Here is a 22,948-nt window from a genome sequence, read left to right on the forward strand (position 1 = left end):
GTGAATAATGGCAGCACAGCATCAGCATACATATGTGTAAGGAACACGAAAGAAGGCATTCTTCCCAATTACATACACCTGAGGCTCTGAACGAGCTACGGATGTAGTGTAATAGGACCAGGTCTGCCCTCCACGTATTAGGGGGAAAGCAGAGGAGGGAAGGCAAGAGGACCTATCTGAACGATAAAATCACACACACTGTCTCTGTATTCCTGATGTTCTAAAAATACACTGCACTGACAAGTCATTTGTCAAGGCAACCTTTCTGAGACTAAAACGCGATCAATGTGCCAACCAACACTTCTCCACTATCATTTCATTTTGAGCCCTGCTTCACCCTTGTCTTCCACAAACTGGCTCTTTAGCAAACTGACCCACGCCACAATCTTAATATCTCGAGTTCAGATACCACCCCTCTCACCTGATTATCTTAGAGCCATTTTCTGCACCGTACTTTCTCAGTTTGTCACTGCACATTAGACGCTGGCAAAGACTGTACCAAATTTCATTATCCTAACATACAACTGTCAATACGCTCGAACGTGGTGTCTCTTTACCTTGGTCTCCTTGGCAGAAAACTCTGAGGAGTTGGAAATTTTCATAGACTTTGACCGGTGTGACTGCCGCCGGATGGAATCCTCCCGGGAATATTTCACAGAGCCTGAGGTCCTCACCCGCACCTTGCTGGCACTCTGAACACTGTTCACGCCAATCATTTCGCAGGCTGACTGGGGAAGGGGCTTGGAGAAATACAAAGGCACTTTCCAGCCGCTGCAAGGCTCTAATGCTGGAGGAGCTCCGCCGGGCCGCGCCTGAGCAGCTCAGAGCTCCGAGATCGCCTTAGCCCAGGAAACACCAGGCTGCTTCCTCCAGTGTCTTCAACTACCCTGCTCGCAGAGAGTCTGATTGTTCCAGGCACAGCTCACGTCACTGGCTGCGAACAGGAAAAAAAGCAACCCCAGCCCTGCTACTCGTCTCTCTGTTACACACACACACACACACACACACACACCGGAACAAATGGCAATTGGCCAGGCAAGCAATTCATTAACATTCCAAATAGCAACACTATTTCTCTTGTGATTGTGCAGCAAGCTCAGTAATGTCAACAACAAAATAGACCACAAATAAAAGTCTCAAGTAATCTGTTAGGCACTACGTGGGGTGGGAACAGAGATACATTTTCAAAAAGAAAAAAAAAATACGATGGGCATCAAAAGGCTCGGGCAATTCCAAGCAAGGAAAAGGATGACAGCCACAAAGCCATCCCAATGAGCATTTATTTTCCTCTCCCCTTCCTGTTCCAGGCCACACATCGTTTAACAGTAATTCAAATTGCATTGCCTTCTGAAGAACTAAATGTTTCTTACAGCCTCAGACTACTACAGCCAGAGGTTTAACCAGGAATGTGGTCAGCCCGTATAAGAAATCCAGAATAAAGATGGTATGTCACCTCCCTCTCATACTGAAAACTTAAAAAAAAAAAAAAAAAAAAAAAAAAATCAATCGGTTAGCACATGTTAGCTTTAAATATGGCTTAGAGTGAGACACGTAAAGCCAATTCTGACCAAGAAGGAGCAAGAAGCTTTTCCAAGAGCTAGAAATGCTCTGTCGGCACAAGAATGCATGCAGCCCCCTGAGTGAGAATTACAAATTGGAAGCTAATAGAAGACCCGAGAATTTCAGTTCCTGACATGTGAAGTTCTGAGTATAATACTCAGGATTGCAATACCTCACTTTTCTGGAATCCCGGGGGTACAGAGGGTCAGTCACAGAAGCCTCCAGATAAAGGAGGGCTTAGTGTTAATATAAATACAATTTTAAAATAGTTTGTAAAATGCCAATCCGGAAGACAGTGCTGCCTCAACCGACCCCACTCCTCAAATCTGATCTTTTCCTTGATGACTCAGGATTACAAACTTCGTACAGTACAAGGCACAGCTCCTGAGCATATTCAGGAACGTGGGCCGTCTCCTCTGCTGACAGTGAGCCTGGCAGGTGATGCTTGGACTTGCGCTGGGCTGCACCACACGTCGGGGGCTCCCTCCTACCTCCTCTGGCCTCCCCACTTCCCATCTCCTACCCTTGAAGCCTGTGACGCTTCAACTCTGCTATGAGCGAAACAAAGACATTAGAGAACTTTGGTAGAGCCTGGTCTAAAATGATAATAGATAATCGCTTCTGGACGATCCTGGAGATCTCCTCTCCTTTAAGAATGCAGAGTTTAGAGTCTATGACATCATTTTTGGCTACTTTAAGGTAAACTTTCCTCTCTTCCCAGGTAATCTGAAGCTACTGAACCTTTTAAAATTAAAAAAATTCTGCAGTGACTTTATATTTTACAAAGCATGTTCCAAAGACATAAAAAATGATGATAAAGTCGCTCATTTAGAACATGCATAATTCTAACTTAAGCAAATGGTGATTCTATAGGCCAATATCTCCATTTAATACAAATAAGCCTGAGGTAGAACCCATGAAGGAACTAGCAGCAGAGCCAAGATAAAAATTCAAAAAGTACTAGTGGAAGACACGAGACCCTGCTTCAACGTGTCAGAAACAGGGAACATGCTGTAAAAGCAGCACATCGTTTGGCTATTTGCCAGGCAGAATAATGAGGAGTTAGAACACACCTCCTGATGAACTTAATTTCCTTTTCCCTACCAAAAAGCTTACATAAAAAGAATGAAAATCATGTGCTGCCATGTACAGAAATGGAATCTGATATACAACCTGATTTCTGGGACATTTAGCAGAAATATCCTATCTTTACCCAAATACGTTGTCTTTATCCAAAGACTGCCCAGCTGGTATTATTCCTCCTGTAATGTCATTCCTAATAACAACTTTCACCTGTTTAACACCTTATACTTTACAGCAGTAGCACAGGTTATCTCATTTGGGTTCTCAACTTGACAACTGTGTGAGGGGGTCGAGGTGAGTGGGGATTGTAGAACCCCCTCTTCGTAGGCAGCAGAAGTCAGTTCGGGAGGTGACGGCAGAGCCGCATTCAAATCCTCACTTTGAGCCACACCGCAAACCACGCGGTTTCCTCATACTGTTCCCAGCACCCTCATGTCGGGACAGAGTGAAGAGCACAGAGCCATGCCTCCACAGGGTCAGGACGAACAACACAGGGGGCACGTGAGGAAGCTGGCAGGGACCCCTAGCACTCAGGGCCCCTGGGTGCTCTGACCCAACCCTACCAACCTGAACTCAGTCCCACTTCTTCCCAGCACCACCGTCCCCTTCAGTCAGGCCTCTGTCTTCATTCCCTAGGACTGCAGCTCTCACTCAACCTGCACACGCAACACATGCTTGCCCGCTTGCCGAGGCTCTCCTGAGTGGTCCCCGCTGGTGTCCTCCCGCCGGGCACTCTCTTGCTGCACCCTGATCCTTGCTTTCACCATTCAGGGTTCAGCTGAAATGTTACCTTTTCCAAGGGACCTTCTCTGGCCACCCTCCTAAAACAGCCCCTCCCCCTCCCCCAGTCACTCTCCATCATGACTGCCATCTCCTGTCTGCAGGGCATCCCTGGCTGTCTGAAGTCCTCCGCGTCGCACAGCCTAAACAGCATCTGCAGAGAGCAGGAGCTCAATGACTACTTGTCAAATAAACTCCTTAAATATACAGGAAGCTTCCCTTCTCTATTGTATTTCATGTCATTTTCTTTTTAAGAAAATTCAGCATAATTTTTTTTCTGAAAAATGACTACAGTTAATGCAAAATGAACTTCTTTCCTAAAGGTAAAATAGAGCATGCAGTGAATTTTAAGTTTCCTTCCCACACTAGTTTCCCAGTCCCTTTGCCCAGAAACAAGCAATATTGCCAGATTCCTATGCATCCTTCCAGACAGTCCATCCATGGACACTGTGTGTATGTGTGAGTGTGTGTATGTATCCTGTTTCTTCTTATGGGCTATAAACGAAAGCATGATATATATTCTTTCTGTTTCTTGTTTTTCCTTACCATCAAGATCATTCTACTTTAGCACACATAAATCTACCTCACTCTGATTCATCGCTACACAGTATTCCAGCATACAGATGTATCAGGGTCTTATGACTGGACATGTAGTTTGCAGTCCTTTGCTCCATAAATAAGGATGCGGTGAATATGCCTGTAATGTAGCACACCTTAAATAACATTTAAACAATATGGTTTTCCAATTGTTTTCTGAATATGTCTCATTTTCCTCCCCTTACGTTTACATCACCCACAGTTGTGGTGTTAGGTACATATGGGGTTCACAACTAGATTCAATATTTAATGATGGCCCCGTCCTGCCCCACCCTGCTCTGAGAAGGCTTGACCGTTTTTAGACATCAGCCAGCCTGTGCAGAGGAGCCTGCTTGCTATAAAATAGAGGCAGGCCTCCCGGAGAGCAGCAGCTGTTTAAGGTACAAAATAACTTTTCATAAAAGCTTTAGCAGAAAATAAAGGTGACTTCCATATCAAATAGAAATTGTAGGAGAAATTTAATTATGCAAATTAACTGGAAGGCTGGGAATCCATACTTCACCTTCTGATGCTTTCTCTTACTGAAGATACTATTTGGTACACAAGCCCTAACAAGTTTCTAAAAAGTGTCCCAGTTAATGGTCAAAAGAAAAACTCTTTAAACCTCTCAAAAGGCAGAGCCCCAGAGAACTGAACCCCATCTAATACATTGCTCACGTGTGCCTACCAGGTGCCAGGTGCCAGGGATACGTACAGCACCAATACCGTAAGGCCCTAACATGCAGCTAGCTGGCACACAGTTGGGGGTGGGAGGCGGGGTCAGCAGGAAATTCTGCCACAATTACAATGGTGAGTACCTTCTGGATACCCATGAACTAAAGACTTGCAGAACTCCAGTGAGATAGTTGGGAGGACGACAGTGGCTTCTAGGTAGGTGCGTCCTTCCTCTTTATAAAGCTGGGACGAAGTGAGACAGTGGCATGGACTTATATACACTACCAAATGTAAAATAGATAGCTAGTGGGAAGCAGCCGCATAGCACAGGGAGATCAGCTTAGTGCTTCGTGACCACCTAGAGGGGTGGGATAGGGAGGGTGGGAGGGAGACGCAAGAGGGAGGGGATGTGGGGATATATGTATATGTATAGCTGATTCACTTTGTTATACAGCAGAAACTAACACACCATTGTAAAGCAATTATACTACAAAAAAGATGTTAAAAAAAAAAAAAAAACCCACTGTGGAACCATTAGCAGAAAAGGCTGAAGACGGAGTTAAGCACTCTGGAGAGAAGCCAAAGCGGTAATGAATTTTAAATATCAACTGTCCAGAGGTACAATTAAAACAGTAGTGGAGGGAAGAGAGGCGCGAGATGCAAGAGGAAACCAACTTCAGTTTATTTTCAAAACAGAATGATGGCCGTAAAAGGATCTCATGGCTCTCCTAGGTTCTTTAGGTCACACTGGCTTGTATGGAACAGAGTAAAGTGAGCGAATATGACCTGGGAGTCAGAGTCACATGGCCCATCTTCAAGAGGCTGGTGCTACTGTCACAAAGGTGCTAATAAATGATTTCTTTTCTAGGCCGTTCATTTGCACTTAATCTCATTGGGAGAGCTGGAAGGAACCTTAGAAATAATCACCTTCAGTCTCTTCATTTTAGAGATGAAGATTCCTGAGACCCAAGAAACATGAAGTGGCTTGTCCAGGGCCTCATAACTAAGTGACAGAACTGAGACTTGCATCCAGGTTTCCTAATTTCCAATAGAAGCTGTTTTTCTCCTGTGCTATTTGCTTCTTGAAGCTAAACATTCCACAACCACATACCTTTCACACTGCATTAAGGCTTAAAATGGTTACCTTGAAATCCAATATGAGGAGACTGACTCCAGAAGTGAATGGAGGCCAGCCACTCATGTAATAACTGCAGAGAGGAGGTTTGAAAAATCAACTCTGCCAACAGCTTAGGAACAGTCTGGGGGGCCAGAAAAATGTGTGGAAGCTTCCTGCCCCTAACATGGCAGGAGTGAGGTAGGTATCGTTCCATTCTCTGGGTACTATTGCTTTCCATATAGCAACATGATCACAAAATTAGTCAACCTTCCAGAGAACAATATCTACTTTACCACAGTCATTGAGAGTACATACAAACAACAGATGGTTTTAAATAATAAAAAGAGATAAATTAGATAAAAAGTAGCTCCCTGCTTTTTTCCTGTCTTCTTCCAGGCTTTCCCAGCTGATCCTTTTCTAATCTGAGGACCAATTTTGAACCCCAGCAGAGGGTGGCAGCCATCTAGCGCTCCACATGGCAGGACTAGATCCTAATCCCCAGGTGGTCCAGCCACATGACAGCTCATGCAGGCTCCCCTACCTCTGTTCTGTGATAAGAGTCTGAGCCAGAACCCTGTTGCCACGTGTCACCAATCTACCACCTTAATGGATTAGACACCTCACAGACTACTTCCCAAAACAGAACTCATACAGCTTCTCTCAGAATATATACTGGACCTGCTCTCTGGTCCCTTACCCTTCAATCCCAGCCTGAGGAGCTAGTTTCACAACCCATTCCCTTTGTCCACTAATCCTTTTCATAAAGGTCTGATAAGGCTTATCTTTACCCATCTCAGGTGGACACAAAAGTGAAAAGTTTTGTCTAGCCATGGGGCTAAAGATTTCCTTCATTCATAAGTCATTATCTGAAATGTAAACTAAGCCCAATTTTAATGAACAATCACTGTCTTTGGTAATTGGCAGTTGAAGGTCAAAGTTGCCTGTGACTGGTTCAACCCACGAGGCTGCGCTGCTTCCCTCCAGCGGCCCTCAGCCTCGCCTGTATATTCGCAGGCTTTAGTTCCATCTGTTCCTTAAACACACAAAGGAACAGGATGGGGAAAAAATCTTTAAATAGAACCTTCTTACATTTAAAATTAAATAACATTCTTGCTGGGGGGAGGGGGGAGCGGGGGGAGAAACCACCCTGTAAGCATGAAACAGTTCCAAACTTGAAAAAAACATTATTTATCCCTCATAAACCAAATCCAGTCATGTAAGACATTTAGACAAGAGTCATATATTAGACTTGCTATTTAGAAGCCCAGAAACACAGAAGGAAAACTGCATCTTTGTGTTCATGAGACATAATTCTGTGTAACTGACACTGCCACATTCAGCTCAGACCTTTTCAAACCATCACATGGAAAAGCAACACAGAACTTTGTCTTGAAGTCACTAGACCTTCTGAAGGGGCAGAAAACCTCTCATGTACCACTAAGACACTAAAACCTTCTTCTGTGCCGGAAGAAGGTCCTCTTCATTCTATCCCAAAGTACATACAAAATGCAGATACAGAAGTGGTATCATTTCAGAGCTCCCAGAGCTGTTCTTCTAGTTGTTGGAGGAGGTCATCAAGAGGACACGTCCACCGGTTGACCCTGGAGCCGGACCTGGGCACCCGGAAGCTCCTCACCCAGCCCCCGCCCTCGGAATGTGCGTTCCGCTTGCCTTCCCCGTGCTAGGAGCTGCCCAAGGACGCGGCCTTGAGACAGTACGGTGGTGTTGGGACCATCTGGATGGCCTGCCTGACTGGAACCCAGTTAAGGCTGCTTATAAACTTTAAGACCCTGGGGGTGGGTGCAGGGATCCGCTGTGTCTCAGACGCCCAAGACAAGCCTCGTAAATTCCCTCGCGTATTAAACCTGCCACCTACCAGTCCAGAGTGACTGCCTCTTTCTTCGGTCTCTCATATGGGGCCAGGTTGTGAACCAACACCAGTGAGTAAACCAGTAATTACAGATGGGATGGTAAGTGCTGAGAAAATATTTTGTTCCAGAAGCCAATCCAATAAACCTGGCCATAATAATCTCACTTAGTGTCAATTCAACAAATATCCCCTAAGTGCCTAAGTCATGCCAGGCACACTGTCCAGAAGGAAATAAAATGGTCAGATATCGCTGCCCTCGTGGAGCTTCACGCCAAAGACAAATTATTCCCTAAGCAAGAAATGATGCCAATTACAGTACATGACTGTACTTGCATTTTTTCCAAAAAAAGATGATTTGTACAGAGAGAGCACCAGTTTTTGCTGCCTCACTTTCATTTATCAGAAAGTCCTCTAAACCCACAAATTTTCATTTTCCATTTCTTTGATTAGTTCACTTGGTAGTCTGGGTCACTTATCAGTTTCTATCTGTACTTAATAATTTCAAATCATATTTATAATTTCACCAAAAATGGTCACCACTTGGTGTTACGTAACAGTAACTATAAGCTCTATAGTGCAAAAGACAAAACACCTGTTTAATTCTGTTCACCACTATGATTTCCCTTGTTTGTCATGTCAGGCACTAAGAACAGAATATTAAATAAAACCAGACAGATTCCTGCTCCCACTGAGCTTACACTGAGATAGACATCAACTAAAGAACCATTCACTGAAAATAATCAAATAATCACACAAGCAAATGTAAAACAGTAATGTGCCACTATGAGGTACTCTGTGTCTCCACGGGTTCTGACCTAGTCAAAAAAAAAAAAAAAAAAAAACTAAACAAACAAAACCAATAGATTTCTACTTAATACTCTCTGCCTCATCCAAATTTCAATGTGGCCAAGACTGTAACGGTGGCTTCACCAAGGTTAACAGCATTTAAGGTGGCAGAAAAGTGCAATGGTTCTGAGCCAAACAGACCTGTGTTTACATCTTGGCTTTGTCATTGACTGAATGTATGACTTTGGGTAAGTTACTTAAATTTTCTAAATCTCAGTGAAAAATGGGGGAAACATGACTCAATGGACATTTGTTGATTTCACGCTACTCACCAAGAACTTCCTACTTTAGGGGAAACTCCCACTGTGTGCTGGAGTGGGGGACAAATAGTCCCTGTCCCTGTAAGTTACCAGCGAAGGCCATGTGACCTAAGCCAGCCACTTGATGCTGCCAAGGGAGTGACACAGACACAGGGTCAGAGCATCCCTGTTGCAGGAGTGGTGGCAGCTATAGGGTCCTCACCACACCTTTCCCATGGAAGCCACTTGGCATTTCCTCTGCTGTCAACCTTCCTTGGTGGGAATCTATTTTCCTACTATGATTCTTAAATAGCCTCCCCCTCCAGTTTGTGAGCTACCTGATGACTTTCCAATAAATTCCTTTACCCTTCAGTTATCCAGGGTCAGTTTCCATTTATTTTGTAGCCAAGAATCCTGGCTATAAGAAATGACATTATTGGAGACAGTGGAGAGGAAACACAGATGAAGCACTTAGCATAGCATCTGATATGTAAGTGGCATATTTGTGATAATTGGGTAGTAAAGCTAGATCCCGATATGCTATAAGACTTGTGATTTTGAGATCTGAAAATACTCCTGTCCAAGTTTCATGAAACAAACAATAAGGTAGCTCAAGTTAGAGCTTCACTTCAGTAACAAAGATTAAGAAGATCCTGGTTCCTATTTAAGCCTGAGTGGCCAAATATAAATAATCATCAATAAAACGTTCGTGTTTCCTGTGCCTTAAACATCTACCCATCACTCCTACCCCAACCCCACTCCACGCAGCCATGTCTGGCTCATCTGTTCCCACTACCACAGTGCTCCCCAAGCCTCCAGAGAAAACATTCTGCACAATGCAAATTAATTAGAAAGTGAGGTTCCTTCTCTAGACGAAATCTTTCCTTTCTTACTTAGATAATAAATTAAAATTATTCTGATAAATGAAATGGTTTTCAACTTAGCAGTGCTCATTCAAGGGATCCTCAGTGCTGGCCAAGTATGTGCTAGAAATTTATAGTAGCATTTTTATGGGGGATGCTAACTATTAGATGTTAAAAACAGTTCAATACACATTTTTATGCAAGAGGAACCAATAAATGGAAACACAGAATCTCAGGCAAATAGCATGCAAAAGGGATCAGAGCTAGGCTTTCAATTCTCAAATTTTCTAGGGACAAAACCACTACTAAGAAGACTAAAAATCTCTAGCAGAAGGAAAAAACCTCCTTACAAAGAAGAGCAACAACCAAGGGCTGATGAGAGCTAGTATGACAGTGAGATTGAGATCCCAGCTTGGGTTGACAATCTAAAGTAAATCTTAATGTCTCTTAGAGGAAGCTGCAGACACACAGTCACTGACACCTGACAGCCCCAAATAAGCCTGGCAGACAGGAAAGTGCAAGCGTGAGGTAAAAAAGGAAGAGGTCAACAGCGTCTTTCACGCCTCCTGCTCTAATATGTTAGAAACACAACTGGGTAAGATATCAAATACCTTAAAAACACACTATTAGTCCCCTTCCACGTACTTTAGAAGACCCAGAGGGATTTCACAGAACTAATGGGCAACTTCTGTCTATTCTCTTGTAGGGGGCATTTTTACTAAGTAATCATTGATATGTACAAAATAACATATAAAATACATAAAACACATTTTGTATACATACAAACCACACAAAAATACATAAAAACATAAAAGTAATGTTCATGCAACATATTAAACTAATAATAATACAAAGTAAACACCCTTCAAACCGCCACCCCCAATATGTGCAATAGAATATAACAGGGCCATTAAAGCTTCCTGGGGTCCCATTCCACCTGTTTTGCTCTTCCTCCATCTAAACGCTCTGGAAAACAATTTGGCATTATCTTGTAAAGTAGAATTTGTCACCTTATGACCTGGCAGTTCTTCTCCCAGGACTATACTCTAGAAAAACTCTTACATATATGCTCCAGGAGATGAGTTCAAAAACTGTCATTGTTTGTAACAGGAAAGCATGGGAAACCCTTCAAATGGTTAAATTAATTATGGTAACTTCGTACAACACAACAGCATATCTTCCTATTGTGAGGGAAAGGGTAAGGAACATTCCTGGTGGACACTGTGCTGGGCTGCTCAGAGGGCCCCTCAGGAAGGAAGGACCCATCAGCCTCAGCTGTCAGCCCCTTTGAGAGCTGCCCAGAACTGAGGAAAGCCACCTGGCCCGAGTGAACTGCCCCAGGAGACGACCTGCTGGCGAGAATGGGTGGATGGCTCCCTGGTTCCCCTCACGCACTGCAGGACAGCTCTGAAGGGACACCTCTCTGCTTCAGACCTCTGCCGAGGCAGCGGAGGCCTCTGGGGAGACTGCATCACAGCCCAGCTTCTTTTCCTCTCTCCTCCAAAGCGCACCCCACCTCTCCCGGGTACCATCTGGAGACCACTCCCCAACATACTCCCTATGAGTTAATATGTAACTCAGAGTTTGCTGCCCAGGGATCTTTACTCAGGCCCTCACTTACCTCACTTACCTTACTCTTGTAATCCTTAGGATAAGCCCTACTAGGTAGATACTGTTAATCTCACTTTAGAGATGGGTTTCAGAGAAGTGAGCTAAATTGCTTAAAGTCATTCAGCTGAAATCAGGACTTGAATCAATGTTGACTCTACTAGTTTCCTAAAAGCTATGCTCTTACTATTACTCTGTGGGGCCTGAGCTTAGCTTGTCTTTGTATACATTCCTAGAAGCAAAGAGAAGTGCATTTCTTTTTTTTTTTTTTTTTTAATTATTAGCACCTTTAATTATTATTTATTTATTTATTTTTATTATTTTTTGGCTGTGTTGGGTCTTCGTTTCTGTGCGAGGGCTTCCTCTAGCTGCGGCAAGCGGGGGCCATCTTCATCGCGGTGTGCGGGCCTCTCACTATCGTGGCCTCTCTTGTTGTGGAGCACAGGCTCCAGACGCGCAGGCTCAGTAGTTGTGGCTCACGGGCCTAGTTGCTCCGTGGCATGTGGGATCTTCCCAGACCAGGGCTCGAACCCGTGCCCCCTGCATTAGCAGGCAGATTCTCAACGACTGCGTCACCAGGGAAGCCCCAAGTGCACTTCTTTTAAAGTATTCTTTGATTCAAGTCCTAATTGTAACTTTCCCCCAGAATTATCAAGGTTTTACAATATATTACAGCATATATTTATTTTACTATATATTTATATGTTTATTTATCTTACTATATATTTACATTTTACTATATAGTTATATAAAATACTATATATTTACTGTATAGTACAGTATAAATATATTTTACTATATATTACAGTAATACAGCATCACAGTCGCTCACCAAGTCATGGTGAGTCTACTGGTTTACAAACATAAGGTTAAATAAGAAATATTTAATTTTTATTGAGCTAGCTCTGAGAAATCTGGCTCCACCACCTTTAATCATTCTGACCAGGATAAGGGAGAGCTGCTCGGCCTCAAATCACACCATTGTTAGTTATGGGGGAAAGTTTAGGGCAGTACTGTCCAAAAGAAATGTAATGAAAGGCGCATATATAATTTAAATTTTTCTAGTAACCTTATTAAAATGAGTAAAAAGAAAACCGGTGAAATTAACTTTAATAACATATTTTAGTTAACCCGACATTATCTAAAACATTATCATTTCAACATGTATAAAATTTGTAATAAATAAAAATCCTTTTTGTAAACTAAGTGTTTGAAATCTGGTGTGTGTTTTACACTCACAAGCATCTCAGTTTCGACTCATCACGTACTGAGTACTCAGCACAGGTACAGAAGGAAGAGTTGGAAACAAAGGGCTAAGGATGAGCTATGAGAATTTCCAGTATTTCTACTCTCCACTCCTTTCCAGGCAACAATAAAAGTACTTGACATTCAGTAAGACTTGTCATAAAAAATTTCTCTCAAATATGAAGCCTGTCTCCTTGATGATCTATTTAAACAAGAGAAAATTTTCATTTATTTATATTACTGAGGTCTGAGGTCCATGATGGACCAAGACATCATTTCTTTGCCATCAGCAGACTTGGGAACATTTTGTCATCTCATAGTATTAGCATTATTTAAAAAAAAAAAAAAAAAAAAAAACCCTCTTAAATGGAGGATTCCAAGAAAGAAACAAGGTACCTTCTCTCTTCCTTCATCTTAAAATCCCCAGAATGTCCCAAAGCTCTGCCTCTGATGGTCTGAATAACCTCCAGCAAGTCTCAGTTTTTTAGGGACCTGCATTCCTCATCTATGAAGTATGGGTGTTGAATGAGAAATCTCTATAGTTCCTTCCAGAACCAACATTTTGTGACTACATGGCAGAGTGTGATGAACAAACTGTCTTCTGAAAAGCAACCAAAATTTCATTTCATTGTTGTATTGCTTTTTCCTGAGAAAAAGTTGCACATTATTTACCTATCAGTGTTAAACTAAATATTGGTCCCCAAAGTCTACATCCTAGTCCCTGGATTAGGAGATTTTTATGTTCCTCTGTAAATATGTTACCTTACGTGGCAAAAGAGAATTAGAAGGTGTGATTATGTTAAGGACTTTGAGGTGGGGAGACTACCCTGGGTTATCTTGGTGGGCACAGTGGAACCACAAGTGTTCTTAGAGAGATGTAGGAGGTCAGAGTCAGAGGACATGTAAAAACAGAAGCAGAGCTTACCACATTTGTGTTTTTTTAAGACACTAAATTTATGGTAATTTGTTACAGCAGCAACAGGAAGCTAATACATCTAATATATCATGTTAGTATCATCCCAGGTGGCGTGTCATGTGCCTTCTTTATTAGGAGTAGATGTACTGATTTCTAACTAATCTTCCTATTTCATTAGGGTTGAAAGGTTTTATGTTGGCTCTTATATGTGAGAACAATAACAGTATATAAGTTTCAATAAAAATAGCACTTCGTCTTTCTGGAAAATAGGCAGAAATATTAAAATTTTAAATTACCATTAATGAAGATAGCAAGTCTATATTAAAACCAAGGCATCTAAGAGCATCTGAAGATCCACTCCCCCACCCCCCAAAAAAATCTCACTCAAACAGGCTCCTCAGGAAATGGATAAAAAGATTATCTGGTACAGCAGAGATATCCTGTTGTCAATCAAAATCCCTTTTCTTCTCCATGGTACAGGGTTGTTGCTGGGAAGATCCAAAGACTGTTCCCAGCCCCATCTGCAGCTAGACGCCTGCAAACAAGAGTGTGAGTGATGGAACCTATGCCACCTGCAGTCCAGGTCCTTCAAGAACCACTGCCCCCTCCATGCTCCTTCTCCTTTTACAAGCCAGACACAGAACAATTAAGATGTCTCTGGGGATGATGAAGGCACAGAATGCAAAGGGCTGCTATGTTTCTGTGGAGAACCTACTCACCAGGAATGTGTGCCTCGGACAACTGGATAGGCAAGAAATACATCTCTATTGTGTCTGAGCCACGATGCAACTTGGGATTATTTACTATAGCAATTTAGCCCACTCAGACTGATACATCTATTTACATTTAAGAAAGGAGACCCAACATTTGGTTGCTGAGTTTACTTCCATGGTGACAAATTCACGGTATGTGGTAAAAATTGTAGCTTTGTGTGTAGTGAACTGACTAATTTTCTACTCACTGGGTCAATTACTCTATATGAAGGACAGTTTCCTCAGAAAATGTTTGCTGAGATGTTTATAATTCCTGGTAAAGATTTAAGGTAGTGTCAGTACTACTGGGCAATATATGATTACAAGAGAAAAATAAAAGGAATTCAAACTGTGAAAGGTAAATTTATCATAAACTTTTGGATAGGCATACTGAGATATAGAATGGTTGTGCGGTAAGACAGGGAAAAAGTGATATGTGGTGTATTTTAATTATTTCCATTATTTAAATCAAAGTTCATTAGGGTTCTTCCCAGTACTACAGATCGCACAAATTGTAAGGAGACCTTAAAAAACAAAAATCAAGCTATAGATTTTGCTCTAGTTCCCTCCTTTCTTTACTAAGCCCATTGGCAAATGGTTAACTTTTCCTACTTATTTCTAAGAATAAAATTTTCCCCACAGGCAATTAATCAACACCCAGATTCCTGGAAAACTGTGATAATGTGAGTCTTCCTCACTTGCAAGGGCATTTGATGGAATCTTGCTTGAGTCAAATGTGCTTCATTTTCCTAGGCCAAGAATTAGAGAAATGGGACCTGAAATCAACCACCATCTTTCTGGGCTCTCCTATTAACATTAAACATAATATATCTGGGCTTCCCTGGGGGTGCAGTGTTTGAGAATCCACCTGCCAATGCAGGGGACGCAGGTTCGTGCCCTGGTCCAGGAAGACCCCACATGCCGCGGAGCAACTAAGCCCGTGCACCACAAATACTGAGCCTGCGCTCTAGGGCCTGCAAGCCACAACTACTGAGCCCAGGTGCCACAACTCCTGAAGCCCACGTGCCTAGAGCCTCTGCTCCTCAACAAGAAAAGCCACCACAATGAGAAGCCTGTGCACTGCAATGAGGAGTAACCCACGCTCGCCACAACTAGAGAAATCCCACATGCAGCAACGAAGACCCAGCGCAGCCAAACATAAATCAATTAATTTTTTTAAAAAGAAAATTGTACATAATATATCTTCTAAACAAAAAAAACAGGGGGGACCTTCAAGACGGCAGAGGAGTAAGACATAGAGATCACCTTCCTCCCCACAAATACATCAAAAATACATCTACATGGGGAACAACTCCTACAGAACGCCTACTGAATGCTGGCAGAAGACCTCAGACTTCCCAAAAGGCAAGAAACTCCCCACGTACCTGGGTAGGGCAAAAGAAAAAAGAACAAACAGAGACAAAAGAATAGTGACGGGACCTGAACCTCTGGGAGGGAGCTGTGAAGGAGGAAAAGTTTCCACGCACTAAGGAGCCCCTTCACTGGTGGAAAAAGGGGGGTGGGTGGGGGGGAAGCTTCGGAGCCACTGAGGAGAGCGCAGCAACAGGGGTGCAGAGGGCAAAGCAGAGAGATTCCCGCACAGAGGATCGGTGCCGACCAGCACTCACCAGCCCGAGAGGCTTGTCTGCTCACCCGCCGGGGTGGGCGGGGGCTGGGAGCTGAGGCTTGGGTTTCAGAGGTCAGATCCCAGGGAGAGGACTGGGGTTGGCTGTGGGAACACAGCCTGAAGGGGGCTAGTGTGCCACAGCTAAATGGGAGGGAGTCCGGGAAAAAGTCTGGACCTGCCTAAGAGGCAAGAGACCATTGTTTCTGGGAGCGGGAGGAGAGGGGATTCCTTCCCCGACTGCCCATAGAAGGGAAAGCACCATCTAAACCAGCTCCAGAGATGGGCACGAGCCATGGCTATCAGGTCGGACCCCAGAGACGGGCATGAACCGCTAACACTGCTGCTGCAGCCACCAAGAAGCCTGTGTGCAAGCACACGTCACTATCCATAACCACCCCGGGAGCCTGTACAGCCCGCCACTGCCAGGGTCCCGTGATCCAAGGACAACTTCCCCGGGAGAACACACAGCGTGCCTCAGGATGTTGCAACGTCACGCCGGCCACTGACACCACAGGCTCGCCCTGCATTCCAATTATAACTACTGTACCCCTCCTTCCCCCTGGCATGAGTGAGCCAGAGCCCCCAGTCAGCCGCTGCTTTAACCCAACCCTGTCTGGGTGGGAACAGAAACCTGAGGGCAACCTACACACAGAGGTCAGGGCAAAACCAAAGTTGAACCCCAAGAGGCGTGCAAAACAAATAAGAGAAAGGGAAATTTCTCTGTGCAGACTCAGAAGCAGTGGATTAAATCCCCACAATCAACTTGATGTACCCTGCAGCTGAGGAATACCTGAATAGTAAAAGAATCATAACAAACTGAGGCAATGGACTTTGGGAGCAACCGTAGACTTAGGGTTTGCTGTCTGTGACTGACTTATTTCTGATTTTTATGTTTATCTTAGTATACTTTTTAGTACTTCTTATCACTGGTGGATTTGTTTCTTGGTTTGGTTGCTCTCTTCCTTTTTTTTCTTGTATTACTTTTTAATTTTTTTATTTAAATAACTTTAAAAATTTTTTTATTTTAATTATTTTATTTTATTTCATTTTTTAATTGATTTTTCTTTCTTTTTTTCTCCCTTTTCTTCTGAGCTGTGGGGCTGAGAGGCTCTGGGTGCTCCGGCCTGATGTCAGGTCTGAGCCTCTAAGGTGGGAGAGCCGAGTTCAGAACACTGGACCACCAGAGACCCTCCGGCCCCACGTACTATCAATCGGCAAGAGCTCACCCAGAGATCTCCGTCTCAACACTAAGACCCAACTCCACCCAATGGCCAGAAAGCTCCAGTGCTGGATGTCCCATGCCAAACAACTAGCAAGACAGGAACACAACCCCATCCGTTAGCAGAGAGGCTGCCTAAAATCATACTAACTTCACAGACACTCCAAAACACACTACCACATGCAGCCCTGCCAACCAGAAAGACAAGATGCAGCCCCACCCACCAGAACACAGGCACCAGTCCCCTCCACCAGGAAGCCTACACAACCCACTGAACCAACCTTACCCACTGGGGGCAGACACCAAAAAAAAAAACGGGAACTACAAACCTGCAGCCTATGAAACAGAGACCCCAAACACAGTAAGTTAAGCAAAATGAGAAGACAGAGGAATATGAAACAGATGAAGGAGCAAGGTTAAAACGCACCAGACCAAACAAATGAAGAGGAAATAGGCAGTCTACCTGAAAAAGAATTCAGAGTAATGATAGTAAAGATGATCCAAAATCTTGGAAATAGAATGGAGAAAATACAAGACACTTTTGACAAGGACCTACAAAAATTGAAGAGCAAACAAACAGTGATGAACAACACAATACATGAAATTAAAAATTCTCTAGAAGGAATCAATAGCAGAATAACTGAGGCAGTAGAATGGATAAGTGGCCTGGAAGATAAAATAGTGGAAATAATTACCACAGAGCATAATAAAGAAAAAAGAATGAAAAGAATTAAAGACAGTCTCAGAGACCTCTGGGACAACAATAAACACACCAACAATCGAATTACAGGGGTCCCAGAAGAAGAAGAGAATAAGAAAGGGACTGAGAAAATAATTGAAGAGATTGTAGTTGAAAACTTCCCTAACATGGGAAAGGAACTAGTCAGTCAAGCCCAGGAAGCACAGAGAGTCCCATACAGGACAAATCCAAGGAGAAACACACCAAGACACATAGTAATCAAACTGACAAAAATTAAATACAAAGAAAAAATATTAAAAGCAGCAAGGGAAAAGCAACAAACAACATACAAGGGAATCCCCATAAGGTAAACAGCTGATCCTTCAGCAGAAACTCCACAAGCCAGAAGGGAGTAGCAGGACATATTTAAAGTGATGAAAGGGAAAAACCTACAACCAAGATTACTCTACCCAGCAAGGATCTCATTCAGATTCGACAGAGAAGTTAAAACCTTTAAGGACAAGCAAAAGTTAAGAGAATTCAGCACCACCAAACCAGCTGTACAACAAATGCTAAAGGAACTTCTCTAGGCAGGAAACACAAGAGGAGGAAAAGACCCACAATAACAAACCCAAAACAATTAAGAAAATGGTAATAGGAACACACATATTGATCACTACCTGAAATGTAAATGGATGAAATGCTCCCACCAAAAGACATAGACTGGCTGAATAGATACAAAAACAAGACCCGTATATATGCTGTCTAAAAGAGACCCACTTCAGACCTAGGTACACATACAGACTGAAAGTGAGGGGAGGGAAAAAGATATTCCATGCAAATGGAAATCAAAAGAGCTGGAGTAGCAATTCTCATATTAGACAAGATAGACTTTAAAATAAAGACTATTACAAGAGACAAAGAAGGACACTACATAACGATCAAGGGATCAATCCAAGAAGAAGATATAACAATTGTAAATAGTTATGCACCCAACACAGGAGCACCTCAATACATAGGCAAATGCTAACAGCCATAAAAGGGGAAATTGACAGTAACACAGCAATAGTAGGGGACTTAAACACCCCACTTTCTCCAACGGACACATCATCCAAAATGAAAATAAATAAGGAAACACAAGCTTTAAATGACACATTAAACAAGATGGACTTAATTGATATTTATAAGACATTCCATCCAAAAACAACAGAATACCCTTTCTTCTCAACTGCTCATGGAACATTCTCCAGGATAGAATATATCTTGTGTCACAAATCAAGCCTTGGTAAGTTAGAGAAAATTGAAATCATATCAAGTATCTTTTCCAACCACAATGCTATGAGACTACATATGAATCACAGGAAAAAAATCTGTAAAAAAATACAAACACATGGAGGCTAACCAATACACTACTAAATAACCAAGAGATCACTGAAGAAATCAAAGAGGACATCAAAAAATACCTAGAAACAAATGACAATGAAAACATGACGACCCAAAACCTATGGGATGCAGCAAAAGCAGTTCTAAGAGGGAAGTTTATAGCAATACAGTCCTACCTCAAGAAACAAGAAAAATCTCACATAAACAACCTAAACTTATACCTAAAGCAATTACATAAAAAAGAGCAAAAAACCCCCAAAGTTAGCAGAAGGAAAGAAGTCATAAAGACCAAATCAGAAATAAATGAAAAAGAAATGAAGGAAACAATAGCAAAGATCAATAAAACTAAAAGCTGGTTCTTTGAGAAGATAAACAAAATAATAAACCACTAGCCAGACACATCAAGAAAGAAAGGGAGAAGACTCAAATCAACAGAAGTAGAAATGAACAAGGAGAAGTAACAACTGACACTGCACAAATACAAAGAATCATGAGAGATTACTACAAGCAACTCTATGCCAATAAAACGGACAACCTGGAAGAAATGGACAAATTCTTAGAAAAGCACAACCTTCCAAGACTGAACCAGAAAGAAACAGAAAATATGAACAGACCAATCACAAGCACTGAAACTGAGACTGTAATTAAAAATCTTCCAACAAACAAAGCCCAAGACCAGATGGCTTCACAGGCGAAATCTATCAAACATTACGAAGAGCTAACACCTATCCTTCTCAAACTCTTCCAAAATATAGCAGAGGGAGGAACACCCCCAAACTCATTCTACGAGGCCATCATCACCTTGATACCAAAAGCAGACAAAGATGTCACAAGAAAAGAAAACTACAGACCAATATCACTAATGAACATAGATGCCAAAATCCTCAACAAAATACTAGCAAACAGAATCCAACAGCCCATTAAAAGGATCATACACCATGATCAAGTGGGGTTTATCCCAGGAATGCAAGGATCCTTCAATATATGCAAATCAATCAATGTCATACACAATATTAACAAACTGAAGGAGAAAAACCATATGATCATCTCAATAGATGCAGAAAAAGCTTTCAACAAAATTCAACACTAATTTATGATAGAAACTCTCCAGAAAGTAGGCACAGGCGGAACTTACCTCAACATAATAAAGGCCATATATGACAAACCCACAGCAAACATCATTCTCAATGGTGAAAAACTGAAACCATTTCCTCTAAAATCAGGAAGAAGATAAGGATGCCCACTCTCACCACTATTATTCAACATAGTTTTGGAAGTTTTAGCCACAGCAATCAGAAAATAAAAGGAAATAAAAGGAATCCAAATCGGAAAAGAAGAAGTAAAGCTGTCACTGTTTCCAGATGGCATGATGCTATACATAGAGAATCTGAAAGATGCTACCAGAAAACTACTAGAGCTAATCAATGAATTTGGTAAAGTAGCAGGATACAAAATTAATGCACAAAAATCTCTTGCACTCCTATACACTAATGGTGAAAAATCAGAAAGAGAAATTAAGGAAACACTCCCATTTACCACTGCAACAAAAAGAATAAAATACCCAGGAATAAACCTACCAAAGGAGACAAAAGACCTGTATGCAGAAAACTATAAGACACTGATGAAAAAATTAAGGATGATACACACAGATGGAGAGACATACCATGTTCTTGGATTGGAAGAATCAACATTGTGTAAATGACTATACTACCCAAAGCAATCTACAGATTCCATGCAATCCCTATCAAACTACCAATGGCATTCTTCACATAACTAGAACAAAAACTTTCACAATTTGTATGGAAACACAAAAGACCCCGAATAGCCAGAGCAATTTTGAGAAAGAAAAACAGAGCTGGAGGAATCAGGCTCCCTGACTTCAGACTATACTAGAAAGCTACAGTAATCAAGACAGTATGGTACTGGCACAAAAACAGAAATATAGATCAGTGGAACAGGATAGAAAGCCCAGAGATAAACCCATGCAAATATGGTCACCTTATCTTTGATAAAGGAGGCAAGAATATACAATGGAGAAAAAGACAGCCTCTTCAATAAGTGGTGCTGGGAAAACTGGACAGCTACATGTGAAAGAATGAAATTAGAACTCTTCCTAACACCATACACAAAAATAAACTCAAAGTGGATTAAAGACCTAAATGTAAGGCCAGACTCTATAAAACCCTTAGAGGAAAACATAGGAAGAACACTCTTTGACATAAATCACAGCAAGATCTTTTTGATCCACCTCCTAGAGTAATGGAAATAAAAACAAAAATAAACAAATGGGACCCAATGAAACTTAAAAGCTTTTGCACAGCAAAGGAAAACATAAACAAGACGAAGAGACAACCCTCAGAATGGGAGAAAATATTTGCAAATGAAGCAACTGACAAAGGATTAATCTCCAAAATATACAAGCAGCTCATGAAGCTCAGTATCAAAAAAACAAACAACCCAATCCAAAAATGGGCAGAAGACCTAAATAGACATTTCTCCAAAGAAGATATACAGATTGCCAACAAACACACGAAAGGATGCTCAACATCACTAATCATTAGAGAAATGCAAATCAAAACTACAATGAGGTATCACCTCACACCAGTCAGAATGGCCATCATCAAAAAGAGAGGGTGTGGAGAAAAGGGAACCCTTTCTGGAGAGGGTGTGGAGAGGGTGTGGAGAAAAGGGAACCCTCCTGCACTGTTGGTGGGAATGTAAATTGATACAGCCACTGTGGAGAACAGTATAGAGGTTCCTTAAAAAACTAAAAACAGAACCACCATAGAACCCAGCAATCTCACTACTGAGCATATACCCTGAGAAAACCATAATTCAAAAAGAGTCATGTACCACAATGTTCATTGCAGCACTATTTACAATAGTCAGGACATGGAAGCAGGCTAAGTGTCCACTGACAGATGAATGGATAAAGAAGATGTGGCACATATATACAATGGAATATTACTCAGCCATAAAAAGAAATGAAATTGAGTTATTTGTAGTGAGGTGGATGGACCTAGAGTCTGTCATACAGAGTGAAGTAAGTCAGAAAGAGAAAAACAAATACCGTATGTGAACACATATATATGGAATCTAAAAAAAAAAAAAAAAAGGTTCTGATGAACCTAGGGGCAGGACAGGAATAAAGACACAGACGTAGAGAGTGGACTTGAGGACACGGGAAGGGGGAAGGGTAAGCTGGGACGAAGTGAGAGAGTGGCATGGACGTATATACACTACCATATGTAAAATAGATAGCCACATAGCACAGGGATATCACCTCGGTGCTTTGTGACCACCTAGAGGGGTGGGATAGGGAGGGTGGGAGGGAGACGCAAGAGGGAGGGGATATGAGGATATATGTATACATATAGCTGATTCACTTTGTTATACAGCAGAAACTAACAGAACATTGGAAAGTAATTATACTCCAATAAAGATGTTAAAAAAATTAAAAATGAAAACATAAAAACAAAAAACAGATAACAATGCAGCAACTCTCCGTGTTTCCCTTTGGAAACAGATTTCTTAATTTAAGCACTTAATTAGATATAATATAAAAGGTACCTAAAATCCAAGAATTCATTATAGGCTGTTAGAAGTATGAATATTTTATAGATTCTCATGGATGAGTCATCAAAAGAGTATATATTTATATTAATAATAGGGAACATGCTGTAGTTTCTAGAGCATGGTTGTTTTCTTTTAGATCAAGCTCTTAAAGATATAAAACACCTCATAAACAGTATGAACATTGCTTAAAGGCTATATCCCACACTTATCACCTTAAACCTTTCTGCTACACTTGTGAAAATCAGCAGTTTGCTTTGGAAGCTAACCATCAGCAGAAGCACAGCTTGGTCATTTAGGCTTCCCCCTGCAGGCCTGAAAGACGGAATGACAGCTT

At 41.9% G+C, this 22,948-nt stretch overlaps 1 protein-coding gene across 5 annotated transcripts in view; it reads right to left on the bottom strand.

The window, feature by feature from the left end:
- Positions 1-22,948, bottom strand: part of PSD3 (pleckstrin and Sec7 domain containing 3) — a 560,448-nt gene that overhangs the window by 179,826 nt on the left and 357,674 nt on the right. Inside the window, exon 1 of one of the 5 annotated variants that reach the window (XM_068532288.1) lies at positions 558-716. The exons of the other annotated variants lie outside the window; for them this stretch is intronic. Coding sequence (XP_068388389.1) covers positions 558-716 — 159 coding nt within the window. Of the gene's footprint in view, positions 1-557; positions 717-22,948 lie in introns of those variants that run through there. 5 annotated transcript variants of the gene reach the window in all.

Source organism: Eschrichtius robustus, chromosome 21 (genome assembly GCF_028021215.1).
Source record: "Eschrichtius robustus isolate mEscRob2 chromosome 21, mEscRob2.pri, whole genome shotgun sequence".
Taxonomy (NCBI): domain Eukaryota; kingdom Metazoa; phylum Chordata; class Mammalia; order Artiodactyla; family Eschrichtiidae; genus Eschrichtius; species Eschrichtius robustus.